The 14,822-nt window shown below is 40.3% G+C and overlaps 1 protein-coding gene across 1 annotated transcript in view; it reads left to right on the plus strand.

The window, feature by feature from the left end:
* oprm1 (opioid receptor, mu 1) overlaps positions 1–12,569 on the plus strand; it is a 32,846-nt gene extending 20,277 nt beyond the window's left edge. The window contains exons 2-6 of the mRNA XM_030071078.1: positions 8,935–9,293; positions 10,538–10,710; positions 11,517–11,695; positions 12,144–12,338; positions 12,560–12,569. Coding sequence (XP_029926938.1) covers positions 8,935–9,293; positions 10,538–10,710; positions 11,517–11,695; positions 12,144–12,338; positions 12,560–12,569 — 916 coding nt within the window. The remainder of the gene's footprint in view (positions 1–8,934; positions 9,294–10,537; positions 10,711–11,516; positions 11,696–12,143; positions 12,339–12,559) is intronic.
* Positions 12,570–14,822: the final 2,253 nt, after the last annotated feature.

Consider the following 14,822-nt stretch of genomic DNA (forward strand, 5'->3'; position numbering starts at 1 on the left):
CTGTAGCGCCACCATCAGGACAATTGGCTTGTGTTTGCAGCTGAGGTAATCTGGCATGGGAGTAGACCTTTGTGCAAAATTTGGTGAGTTTTCGCACATGGGAAGTAGGACTTCCTTGGAACAAAGAAAGAAGAAGAAGAAGAAGAACATGCAGGAATGCAAGAGGGACCTGGCTGCTTAGGCTGCCCGGCCCCTAATTATGAAGCACCTTTCATCTTATATCAGTGGCTCAACTTATCACTTACTTGACACATTACCCTTTACAGGTGTCATTTACAACTTACATTAAGTAAAGCGTATATCAATGTCTTAACCTTTAAGGATATATTTTACAGGTCATTTGTACCTTTTAGAGCCAGGCTGAATAAAACTTTAATGATCCTCACTGGGAAACTTCTTCATCACAAAATCAAAATGTGTGGGTGCAGATGTCTGCACAATGTCAAAGCCAAGTCTGAGGGACATTTTTAAGAAGATTTCCGACAGTCATTTCTGGATAAGTTTCTTTTTTTCCCAAACGAGAATAAGAACAATGTGTTTCAAACATTACTAATAATAATTATGAGAATAAGAAAGGATACCATTTTACTGTTCATAAAGATATTATACCATTATTAAGTTACAAAGTGCAGGAAAATGTTGACACTGGTGCTGGTGCTGCCATCAGACTTACACACAGGAGCCACATTACAAGTAAACCAAGTAAACATACCCGTACGCAGTGACACACATGCACCCTAATCCATCCTGCTCCTCACAGTGTGCATGGACAGTGTTAATGGTTGAAGCCAGAGGCATGCAGCTGTCTCTGTGCACATGAGCAGCCTTTGTCTCTGCAACCAAGACTTATGGTTCATCTGCCCCTAGTTACGCACAGTGCTGTCCATGAATCATGCACTAGGCTACGCAAAAAACTGGCAAGCTTCGCAAGCTAATGATGAATAATATAGTTTACTTTGCTCGCTTTCAAACACAACCCATGAAAATGACTGGTAGTGTATACTTTGAGCTTGTTGAGATATGCAGTCAGCGCCTGGTACTTGTAGAGTAAGACCGACCGGCCAGCCTGTGAGGATTGCACAGTTATCAGACAAGTTTTCAGCAACAATCAGAGCCAGAAACCTGACAGTGAGCACAGACAACACCCTGGCAAGACAACAACGCTGCTAAGGAGATGTTTAGTTGAGGTCAACCAACAATGAGCAGGTACCGACTGCACCTCTGGAGACCTCAGTATAAATCCCAGTCCAATAATGTTTTTATAAGCACCTGTTTTTTTTTTTTTTTCCTCACTTGCGCAAATTAGAATTTTCATCTCTTCTTTATGAGTTTTTCATTCATTTTACATCTATCACTGCAGCTAATCTAAAATAAATTACACATTACAGTTAGTATAAACAGGGTTGACAGTGAGCTCATTATGCAGTGTTAGCTAGTGGGACTGAGGGAACATATAGTAAATAAAGCTTTATTATAGCACTTTTTAAAACACAGTAAAAATGCTTTACACACACTCACACAAACAAGAAAAATATGAATGAACAAATAAATACAATACAGCACAGTACAATATAAAACAAGGCACAATGGGAAACGGGCCAAATTAAAACAAACTGGTAAAAATAGAAACCCATGGAAACATAATGCTGCAGATGCCTGTGCGAGTTTTCAAAGCCACTTAAAACACTCTAGAGATTCAGGAAATCTAATAGATTGGGGAAGATGATTCCAGAGGCTTGTGGTCACCTTTTTTATAGTTGGAGTTGGAGTTGGATAAAAGATGATGGACAAGTAGTAGATTCAGATGTAACTTGGAGAAACAGCATGCTTTATAAGTAACAGAATCTTGGAAAGTATTCTGAATTTCACAGGAAGCCAATGGAGGGATGCAAGAACACAGGGTATGTGAGACTTATGGATATAGAGATATCAAAAGACACCAAATAAATTGTAAAACACACTCTAAGTATTATAGCACCCGTGTGCCACCTTGTCTGAAGTTGAAATATTTTTGTCCACTTTCTTTTGTCTGCCTCTGTAAATCTCAGCTTGTTCACACAGACAGATTATAAGGTAGTGTGATCCCAAGTGTTACAATATTACAGTGAGTGTTCATTTTCAGTGCAGAGATGTATCATCATCATGTTGATTGTATGAGAATCACGCGAGGGAATTCCCTCTTCAAACATCTGATTCCCCACTGCATGGTCATGTTTGTTGCCATGGTGAAGCTCAGTCTATACATACAGCAGCAGACAGTTGCCTTTCTTTTAATTGAGTGAAATTGATATTCAGGCCGCTTTGAATGCCTTCAAGCGTTTGTCGTCTTTTCAACAAGGACGCACCCTGCTGCCAGGCTTTGTCGTGATGCTGGTTTCCATAGGACTCTGATATTTGCATTTTCATTCTTGTGTCACCGTCCCACGTGTGCTGATGTCAGTCAACGACTCATGTTTTCAGGAGGGTTTTAGTGTCTTGTGATGTAAATGCAGTACCACAGGTCTTTCCGCTCCATTTAGGAGCAAGCATGCATGAAACGCAATGATCTGTGTAATTAAAATGTGGATGGATAAAACATCAGAATCAGGATGACTGTAAATTCCAGTTTTCTTGGTGATAATGGTGCAGCGTTACCGCCAACAAACATGGTAACACATCACATACTGACATCGAGACCGTATAAGCAGTGGGTTTTTGTCATGAAAAATTCCTCTTTTACTTGTTTTAAGCTTTGTTTGAGCAGGAAATACCTTGCTCACATTAAAAATCTCTTTCACAGGAGTGTCAAGGCCTAAAAAGCACAAGACATAAGGTTCACCACTGTCGCTCACTTGATAGAGCACTTACCACTTATCAAGGCTAAGTACAAGGTCCATAAAAAAATGTACAAGATATAAAATACAACTGGACAGGAGGAAAGCTTTAAAAATGTACAATCATCAGGAATTGTTTCACCGTTGTTTCACTATAGGGCACCTAAAAAATTAAAATAAAGTGACAGTAGTCGTAGTAGGAATGGACGTTGAGGAGTTACTTATGCCACGAGGAGAAACATGCAAACAACATCTTAATCCACAACAGACATAAAACTAGCTGAAATATGTTCTTTTATACTTTTGTGCTCATTTTTACTTCACCGGTTCGTACTATCCACGAGACCACTCCATGTTTTCTTTTAATCAACATCACAGAGTCCCAAAAACAGGAAACCAGCCCTTTTCCAAAGGTTAATGACCAATTAAATTGATGCTGCTAGGCTCTACTGATCTATAACACAAAATATCAACGATGGATGAGCGCAGTGGGGAGTCGAGCTCGAGGTTATTATCATTTTCTTTTAGCAAACAGTGATACAGTGTTTACACAGAATAATTGGAGTTTAAAGTCCAGCAGATAACACTTTTTTTTTTTTTGCACAGTTACCACATCTACAAAATGGCCATACTAAGCTCCATTGAGTTTGTGCTTATTAAAACAACCAATCCTCAGGTGTCCATTTCTGTCTTTGAGCTGTATTTTTCTATTTATGGAAATGTATTCCAACTGCGGAAATTAGCGCTGCTTTACTGACATAATTACTTGTGACCCGCATACGTGTCAAGTAATTTGGTTATTTGAATAATGCATATTGGGATATAATCTGTAATATTAGCACTCATCCACTCCGCCTCTCTTTTTTCTCCATGGGGAGCCCATATGATGAGGAACGTCTCAGGGATAATTCACCATTATTTTCAAATCGGCTTTTCTCATTAAAGGGAAAAAATAAAGACAGATGAGAAGCGGGAGAAATGAGAGGGCATCTGCCTCCCCAGGTGGGAGCCACAGCTAATGGATTGACAGAAAGCTGTGAATTATACATGATGTCATTGAAGGGACTGTTTTGAAGTCCATTACTGTCTTTTATTCGCCGCCACTGTGCACCAGCAATCGAGGAAAGTCTGAGTCAAGATAGTTTAGAGGCAGATGGAGCGATTGCTACTGTTGAGAGTTTGCTCACAGACGGAAAGGAATAAAGTTTTTATCTTTGCAGATGGTCAATTATTCCGTTTTCTCCGTGGCTCCGCTCTCTCCCCAGCTTTCATTTTCTCACACTTTATATGGTCGACTCATTTATCGTCTGTCCACTGTAAAGATTTTTATTTGTTGTTTGTTTACTGACATTTAATGAGGTGATGTTCTTTCCTTGCATTAATACCGAATGAAGGGTGCTTGAAGTTTATTGGAAAACGATTTTTTTTCTCCTAAAATGAGCCCATAGAAGATCCATTTTTACTTGTGACTGACACTTAGGAAACGATTGCTGGTATGAAAATGAGGTTTACTGAAAAACATTAGCCTTCTGAAAGTCTTTGCTTACATGTTTTATAAGTAGAACACTTTAAAGTGATAATGTGCAACTTAAATATATAGTGCAGTGTTTTGGACACGGCAAGACAGACATAACCAGTTATCACCAAAGATGTTGGCAAAACAAAAAATATTGAAATGAACATATTTCCACTTTAAAAGATATGGTCATTCAAGCAGAAAATAGTCAACAAACTTGAAACCCCCAAAACGCAGACAGTTAATTGAATAGCCCATGTTGTTATTTAAGAGAAATTCCTGTCAGAGTCAAGAGTGCAGCGATCAAATAATTTTATTATGTTTGTTGACTTTTAAGAACTGAAAGATTTTGGTGGATGAAGAAGAAAGTACTTAACCCTATAAAGCCATTTGTATCATATATGATACACATTTTCAATTCCGTTTTTTGTTTTCAGTTTAATCAAAATGACCAAAATACTGTTGTATACCTTTGAACACTTCCCCTGTTCACCCTGGACCATACCATTGGCACTTCAAGTACATATCATATATCATACACCAGAAAGGTCGTGTAATAACATTTTTTGATTTTTCTTTTTTTATGTATATTTTGTTATAGGACTAAATAAAGGGTTCAATTAAAAAAAAAAAAAATAGAATTTTCTGCCAATTCTTTCATAGTTCAGGCTTTATATGGTTAAGAATAATAATAACTGAGTTCACATTCCTGTCAAAAGGCTAATAGTGCCTTGCAGTTGTGCCCTCTGTGCCATACAGTGTAAAACAAACATGTCAACAATAAATGGGTGATCAGTGTGACAGAACCTAAAGGGCACATATTAGATTGACACTGTAAATAAAACAACAACAACAACAACACCAACTCTGCAGTCCTGTTGAATTGTTTTAGATGGGACAAGGCCATTTGGCCCCATACCGCAGCACGGAGGCCTGGAACAGTCGTAAGCCCTCAAATACAACACACAGGAGAGCCAGCCGCTATCACTGATTAATGACAGTCTCAAAGTCAATTAGGGGACATTGGAAATTACCATCAGTTCAGATTATATGGTGACGTGTTTTACGGCACGTTGAGGTGTCTTGTTGATCCCGGTGCAAATAAACCCTGAGATGATAGTGGTAGGCTGTCAGTGTTGAAGTTAATCAGAATTTAATGAACTAACTGTCCTCCCTGGTTGTTAAGAGGATTTGGGATTATTGTGGAGAGTGCTAAAACAAACAGGAGTGAATTACATTGGTGCTAGAATGACAGCTGGGCTTATGAAGACCCTGTGGGGAGGTAGTGGTAGTGGTGTGTGTGTGTGTGTGTGTGTGTGTGTGTGTGTGTGTGTGGGCGTGCGTGCGTGGGCAGACAGGTACTTCATTACACGCACTGCCTTGATATTACCACAATCTTGTTGTAGTGAAACATCTAAACTGTATTTAGATGAAAGAGATGCAACAAGACATGATCAACAAAGCAGTTATCAATAAACTACTACATTTAATCGATGTTATTCTATAATGTTGAAACCTATCAAGCATGGCTTTTACACCATGTTCCACAGACTAATTTCAATTTGGGAGAGACTGATTTTATTGATTTTACCTCACCAACATGGAAAAAACTGCACAGGCCTTTAGAAATCAGTAACTTTGCGACGGTAAACTCATTTAGACATTTGAAATCAAATCTGCAGGAACTGGAATGTATTCCTTAAATTATGTACAAACCATTTACTTTCTTAAATTGATTGACTTTGTTTTGATTGTATTTAATATTATCCTCGGCTGCATTTTAAATGAGGGTGCCTCTGTCAGCGCACACAAATAAAGGTTTGAGTGAATACGACCAGTGATGGACTTTGGAAATGAATTCAATCCCGGTGTCTGAAGACAATATAATGATCATCTAAATGAAATAAAAATAAATGTTACACTCTGATTATCGTGGGTGCAGAATTAACAAGGGTGACTATTAACTGCCTTGATGTTTTTCCCCACAGGCAGAATTATATCATTTCTGGCTATAGCTTCATATTTATTTCTCTAATGTATATTGCAGGGGATGCCCTTGAAAACTAATTCAAAACTTCTATAGATCTGCAAGTGACTGGGAAGTTTAAGGTTTTATTTATTTTGTTTATTATTGTTATTTTTAATACAGTAAATGTGTCTCACACCCCCACTTAATAACCAGATGCACCAGCCCTTTAATCACCATACATTAATCAACTCTCTTTTACTGCTTTGTATAATTGCATACTCATATTAACAGTATAAGGCCTACTTGTATTCATAATTACTCTGCTTATCTTGTATGTGTTGTGACGTGTATATTTCATAATGTGCACATTTTGTCTTCACTGTACATGTAATGTCCACTCCGTGTTGCACCGCAGTCAAAGAGAAAGATCGATTCGCCCCTTTGTATGTTCTGAACAATAAAATGGCTTGATTTGCATTGGAAAACCACAAAACGGATCAATGTACCAATAATGACGATGATGTTTCTATGGTGATTATTTTGCTTCAGTGGCACTGAAAAGACATCATATTGACCGTGTTGCTGCTACAAGGAAACGCTCAAGAGGAAACTCTGACAGGGCCATGAATTGACGTCTGTTTAAGCCTAAGGTGTTTCACCGCCTTAATAATTTATGAGTTTGTAGGTTGCAGTGTTTAAAAAATAAAGAGGTAAATGATGAGTGTCATTTAAGCCTCGTTAAGCCACACAATGACTCAAACTGGCTGGCAATTAAAATCTTAATGCAGCTTCATAAATTTTATAAATTTTAAATGCTCTGATGTGTTTGTATGACTGAGTTAAATTGGATTATGGTTGATTATGACTGCTTTGATTATTATTAACATGGTCCGTCAACAACGAAAATTGTTCCAATGCATTTTGTGATTGCCAGAAGGACGATGAACACAAAGAAAGAACAGAAAATAATTATAGTACTGATGTTCAGCATACCGTCCTGGTATATCGCTATTTCTCTGTACCTTTTAGCTCACAGGTAGTTGAGCTGTTGAAATCCCACCCACATATAACATTAAGAAAAGCAAATTTGCCCTAAACAAAATGCCATATATCACTCAAAACATTCAAACATTCAGAGACATGGTTAGAAGCTGCAGGCTGTGTCTGAACTTTTCGCTCTTTTTTCACTTAGATATATATTCATGTGGTGTCACTAGATTTTCTCCTGAACAATGTGAGGCCACTGAGGGGGAATATTACCCAGAAATGTCTTTCCATTTTAAGCAGCATTAAATTTACATAGTTCTATACATATTTCAGCATTTGGAAGTTGGTTCTCTGGGTGATGTGTTTCAGCTTCCAAGGGGAAATCATCATTTTAAATCTCTGCCTCAATTTGGAGTTGATTTTTTGTGATTCTGTTATGTTATAATTCGCAATCCCTGTGTGCAGTTTATTGTTGCAGAGTGTGTGATGTGTTGTATTGCTGTCTTGTTTTATCAGAGCTAGGAAGAGAATTTCCCATTTGGCAGACAAAAAATACTCTCTCTATCTATCTTTTTGACGTGGTCGAGCTTTACTCTGCCAAGTCCACACAGAAGGATAAACATCTTGTATTTCCTTGCTGACAGCCACTATAAACAGCAGGACCATTTCATTCTTCTGCGCTCTCTGTTCTAATGGGTTCATAGTCTCTCCTCTATATTCTGTAAACACTCCACTATCTGTTTTCTTTGAACCGCTACTCCTCTTCCTTGCCTTTGTTCTTTCATAAAAGGAATATGTGGGATCTGCTATCAAAGCCTTTAATTGTGCAAAGTGTGTTTGCATGTTTATCTTGGGCTCCCCTCGGACACAGCAGACACACGGCCCCGCTGCAGATCAGGAGTCGTGCTTTTTACCTCTTTAGACTTGTGGAAGCGGGTGAAATTGGCCGGGGGTTTGCTTGTGCATGTGCCATGGACTTTTGCCATTTCACGAACCTTTAATCCAGAAATTTCGGAGAATTTTCAGCTCAGCATGACGGTCCCGTGTTCAGAGTCAGCGGCTTAGTTTGAGCCTGTAATAACACATTGTGCATATTTTTGTGTATCATTGTCTGTCAACACAATGCTCGAGGGCTTTTCCATGTAAAAACACTGGACGCAGAGGCCATGTGTCAAAGCCAGCACATTTAAATGATTACTTGCCACCTTATCTGTGACCTTTGAATGGTTTATTACTTTATTGATCCTTTAAAAAACCTTGAGGCTATAGCAGCACACACACACACACACACACACACACACACACACACACACATCTTGATTACTTAGTACTGGTGACCTGTCAAATTTATTTTAAATATTCATCTCATTTAATGTATTTCCCTCAAGTCTTGTAATGTATTCAGTGTTTGTGAGAATATTGATTTGTTGTTGTTGTTTTACATGAGGAAACCAATGGCAGCAAGAAACATATTGTATGGTTTTGAATACTTAAACAGAAGAGTGTGCAAACATGGACATGCTGAAGCTGTATCTGTCACTATAACTCATGACCACTGCATCACGCTGAGCTCAAACTCTGCATTGGGTCCTAAATGAAAAGTTTTAAAAGGCAAATCTCAATCTCTAACCACTATTTGTCTCCTTCAGATACACTAAAATGAAGACAGCTACCAACATCTACATCTTCAACCTGGCACTGGCCGACGCCTTGGTTACCAGCACGCTGCCGTTCCAGAGCGTCAACTACCTGATGGGGACTTGGCCGTTCGGGGATGTGTTATGCAAGCTGGTGATGTCCATTGACTACTACAACATGTTCACCTCCATCTTCACCCTCACCACCATGAGCATCGACCGCTACATCGCTGTGTGCCACCCGGTCAAAGCTCTGGACTTCAGAACGCCACGCAACGCTAAGATCGTCAACGTCTGCAACTGGATCCTCTCCTCGGCCTTCGGCTTGCCTGTCATGTTCATGGCCTCCACCGTCGCCGATGATCACACCCGTAAGACCTGAGCGCACATGTGCAGCAACATACACACACACACACACACACTCACACTAACAAATATTACTACGCTGCTGCTCTGGAAATGCATGTGGACCTCATATAAAAAGACCTGTGAATATGTTAGAGTCATAATTTGACCTGTATTTTTTGACACACACTAAAAACCTGAATCCAGTGGAGTATTGAAAGTTTGTTATCAATGTTCAGTTGAGCTTGGGCTTGTAAAAGCTTGTTGAACAGAGATTAAACCACAGCTTTTCAGCTTTAAATGATACTTACGTGATCCAGTAGCCTCCATAAAAGGAGACAAGAGTTTTTATCTGTGTAATTGTGTGCAAAAAGAGTGTAATACATGCAGATAAATAGGTATATGCTAGGTGACTGTGGATGTCAGGTTAGCCAAGGGACTAGCTGTGCAAACAGGTCTGACAGGGCCACTCTCTATAATTGCTGTGATAATAGAAGGGACAATGCCAGTGAAATTACTGAGGTGTGATTCCTGCTCTCGGGTTTGGGAGAGTGAGAATGATGGGAGACTTGTTGCTACCGTCATGCAGACACTGCCGTTTTTTTTTTTGTTGTTTTTTTTTGCACTGCAAAAATCTTCAACTTAACAAGTCATTTAGTCTCATATTCAGTGTCAAAAACCTTATATTTCTAACAACAAGTGACAAAAATCTGATAATACCAGTTGTTTTCAATGCATTTTCGCTTATTTCAGGAATTTTTCCAGAGAAGAAGTATAAATATATTCAAACAAGTTAGAATAAAGTTGATTATCACACTAGTATCAGGAAATGACACACTTGATTCAAGAAAATTCTGGAAACAAGTTGATTTTTTGTGTAGTGTGTTGTTGTCAGCTTCTCAAAGGATTGCAGGACAGTTTATGAAAGCTGTGGACCAGCAGTCACACATCTCCTCTGGTCCTGGATGCTGAAACAGTGGTAGAGGCAAAGCAGTGGGAAACACTGATGACCATTTATTCTCAAAGAATGGACAAACAGAAAAAAAGAGCTAGAGATAGAAATAAAGTGTATTTGGTTGCCAGGTGACTAAGGATGGGCCAGATAAAACACATTTTACCATCCTGACACAGGAAGTTGTATCTCCTGGAGCTGCTGCAGTAATGGGAATCGAGCTTGTGTGAAAACAGAGTTGACAGAAAAACCTAGTCATCGATATTGCAAGGGATTAACTTATATGTGTGCACATGTATTTCTCCCCGACGTACTCAGCCCCTGGTGTTGACTGCACGCTGACTTTCCCCCACCCAACCTGGTACTGGGAGACCCTGCTGAAGATCTGCGTTTTCATCTTTGCTTTTATCATACCTGTCCTTATCATCACCGTCTGCTATGGCCTCATGATCCTGCGGCTCAAGAGTGTGCGTATGCTCTCTGGCTCCAAGGTAGGAACAAATTTAACTTTCATTCCACATTTTATATTTGAAATGTTGTCCCTAAGGGGCTAATCAGTTTAACAGGAGTTATAATAGGAAAATGCAAGTCTTTGGCTACATTCAGTAAGCATGGGTCTACCTATGGGCCCTTGTTTACAGAATAAGTGATGGATTTCATCTCACAATAAAACAGGCACAGCAGAAGGCTGTCTTGAGCAAGCATGCAAACACTGTACATTTCAAGAGAGGAATTGATTTCCAAAGGAGGCAATTAGGAAAAATTAATCTGAACAGTTTCCCTCTAAAGAGCTGAGAACAGATACACCTTGGCTATAAAAAACTGAAAATTTTTGCATGTAAATAGCAAATCAATTCCTGTTGTTTCACAGTGGATATGATTTGTTCCTATTCTTACCTCGTCCTGTGCTTTCTGATAACCCTCCACACTGATTTCACCTCCTCTTCTTCTTCCCTTTTTGTCCCTGCCTTGTTCTTCACCTCACTCTTCTCCTCATCCATACCCTGTTGTCTCCACCTTCTCCCTGTCCTCCTACTCTTTTCTTTTTTCCTCACCCTCCACGTTCCTCCACCTCATCTCCTTCACCTCTGTCTTCTCCACCTCTCGCTCTTCTGCTTTCCCCCATGACCTTCGTTACGCTCTCCTCCACCACCTGCCTTGTACTCCTTTCATCACGCTCCATTTGGCATACCACCTTTCCCTTTTCACACTTCCACACTTGTCTTCACACACATACACACACACACACACACACACACACACACACACACACATATGTTGCATCTCTGTACCCCAGGAGAAAGACAGGAACTTGCGTCGGATCACCCGCATGGTCCTGGTGGTGGTGGCCATCTTCATTGTCTGCTGGACACCCATCCACATCTTTGTCATCATCACGGCCTTGGTCACCATCCCCAGCTCACTGCTGCACACTGTCACCTGGCACTTCTGCATCGCTCTGGGCTACACCAACAGGTAGGCATGCAGCAGCAGCTTCATACAGATGTGTACGCTGGTCATCACCCACCTCCCCAGCACATTGTCTGAGTTGCAAATGACATGCATGAATAATTTGAACATCATTTGATTTGAACTGATTTTTCTATCAGGAAAAGTTTATGTGACTACAGCACAAAGTGGACATGCTAGTTTAACTTTTATCATGTTTTCATCAGATAATGGCTAGTATTATTTGAGGGATACACCAGTTTTTTGTTTTTTTTTAATAAATAAGGGTGACAGCAGTGAGTTTTTTATGATAATTTTCTCATTTGGGGGACCATGTTATTCTACAATAAATTATCAGATTGACTCAGAATTTTCCCATTACACAGAGTATATACTGCTCCTTTCAGATAGGATCTAGCAAAATAAATCAAGGTTGTTTTGGTGTTTCAATAAAATGCTTTTTTCCCCTCTGCAGTAGTCTGAACCCAGTTCTGTATGCCTTCTTGGATGAGAACTTCAAGCGTTGTTTCCGTGAATTCTGCACGCCGAGCCCCTCTGTGCTGGAGCTGCAAAATTCATCGCGCGCCGGAGTCGCTGGCCGCAACCTCCCGCAGCGTGAACACAACAGTGCTCACTCAGGAGATAGGACCAATCAACAGGTAGAGGATGTGTATGTGTGTGCACACACACACATACACACTTATCAGTTTAAATTTCCTCACTGTGGGCTAGCTGGGGTGGGAAAATGAGTAGTAGTATCAGGAAAATACACCTTATTGCAGCATTATACAAGCGCTTTAATGGAATTTAGAGTGACACTCTCTCTCTCTCTCTCTCTCTCTCTCTCTCTCTCTCTCTCTCTCTCTTTCTTTCTCTCTTTCCTCTCTATAGGTATGACTAGCCTTGGAGGGGTCATCGCTGGACTCTCGCTCATGTGGCGGTGTTGCCAACGATGACCTCAACTCAGAGCTCACGCAGGTCACCACAGGGCTCTGACGCACACCCACACAGCCGCACACACACACACACACACACACAAACCAGGACGTGACTAAGACAGGGCAACAACACACCATTTACACAATGTGTCTCATGCTTAACCGCAGCTCTGCGTCCGGTCAGGGGATTCACCTGCCAACTGGCATAACAAGTTACTGCATGGCTGTTGATCTCCGTACAAGACTCCTGCTGTCGCTGAAAGGAAAATTGGAATAGAGAAAGTGAAACTGAGTAAAATGAAAGGCCTTTCTCTCTTGTTTCTGCTGGTTGAAACAAAAAATCCAGCATCATTACCATACAACCATGCTGACCGAAGAATGGGCTGCATTGAATCATGAATCAGGGCGAGTGTGTTAGAAGTGCTCATGCTGTGCTTTACTGAATTATTATGTTTTAAGGAAGCTGTGCAATATTATATATGTTTTATCACTGAGAACGAGACGCCAAATCATACTGATCAGTTTTGCCTATTATTTTATATTAACAAAAAGTTTCTATCTGACACTCTTGGTACATCTCGGGCTTACAGAAAGAGATTATCATCCCACTTGATGATTCAACCTATAGCACTCTATAACTTCCTCACTGTGCTCCATCTGTCTGTGTGTTCATCCATGTGGTGTTCTTTTTTATTGCCCTATGGTTTTCGGGTTAAATATCATAAGTGGTATATGGATTATTCTTAGTTACAGTCATAGCAGTGTCAGTCGCACTTGGAAGTGATTCCAGTTTATCAAGTTACATGATGCAACGTGGTGAGGAGTTTCCGTGTTTTACTGTATGGATTTGCCTACAGGTTGTGTGAAATGAAATTGCTTGCTAATTTTAGCAGACAGGAGGCAGACTGGTCGAGACCAACCTCAACCAGACTCACCTCATCTCACATATTTTACTGTATTCTCTCTGCTGAAAATCCTATAAAATCCTTTCAAAATCTAACAACATGATCGGGAGAGAAAGCAGATTTTTCCTGGTTTCTAAATGATCATGAATAATCTCTTTGACAATCCGCCCACCTCTGTCACCGCTCTCTCCTTAGCACTTTACTGATCCGGCCTGCTGCACATATGAAAGCAAGCAGGCGAGAATGACTTTGATCGCTTGTTTGATGTGATTTGTGATCTGCTAAATTTGCCATAACTCCAGTGAAGTCCCATGCTTAAGCGACACATTGTTTTATTAGAAAAGTAACTGTAAACTGATTCCAAAAATATCAAACACAATTGAACCATCACTGTGTTACTGTGTGTGTGTGTGTGTGTGTGTGTGTGTGTGTGTGTGTGTGTGTGTGTGTGTGTGCAAATGAATATATATAAATGCATTCAATGTTGTCGTTTGCAGAATTCAGGGTTTTTTTTCTGTTACTGTTTGATGTTTTAACAAGGTTCTCCTTTCCCTTCTCCTCCTGGCGTTTTTCCTGACTACCTAAATTTTATTTTTGGTTGTACAAGGGCACCCTGACTTGCAGGAAATGTGGAGTCATAGGGGTCGCTGGACTGCACGGGAACTAATCAGATTTTTTTGCTGTTGCTTTCTTGACCAGCACTGACCCCTGAAAGCTCAGATACTCCAGACTTTAGCACAAAAAAACATTGCTCAACAGAAAGAGTAATCCAAGTCGTGTTCGGCACTGACTGTAGTGCTCATCAATCTGCAGCATGGATCCAGCAGGGGTCAAACACTTAATACCTTAGATGCATTAATGCCACACTCTCTGATTGAGCTGTTGGCTACATGCTGTTTTGGGCTGTTTTGTGTGTTACAGTACCACCTCTCTCCTCTTGCCTGTCTTCACTTTCCTCCCTAATTTCCTCTCCTCCCACTGAGCTCCTCAGCTCTTTCCTTTTAGTCTTCTCTTCTCTTGTAGTTTACTTTTTGTTGGATCATTAACTTAACATAGAGCAGCCTACTGTCTCCTCTCTCCCTGCTGAGTCCGAGAGACTTCTGAATGTATGGAGAGCAAGTTGTCTATATCACAGTGGATCCTTCTGTTGAAATATAGATCCGCATAACCAGCGAAGAAGACACTTCAGCCTGTTTGCGCAGCACAACACAGTGTGACATATTAACATACAGTGCTAATTAGCTCTGTTCCAGGACATTAAGTTTCCATGGCTAGCCTGTTGCTAGCCTAACCTCACCAACCCCCTGCCAG

Source organism: Myripristis murdjan, chromosome 15 (genome assembly GCF_902150065.1).
Source record: "Myripristis murdjan chromosome 15, fMyrMur1.1, whole genome shotgun sequence".
Lineage (NCBI taxonomy): Eukaryota > Metazoa > Chordata > Actinopteri > Holocentriformes > Holocentridae > Myripristis > Myripristis murdjan.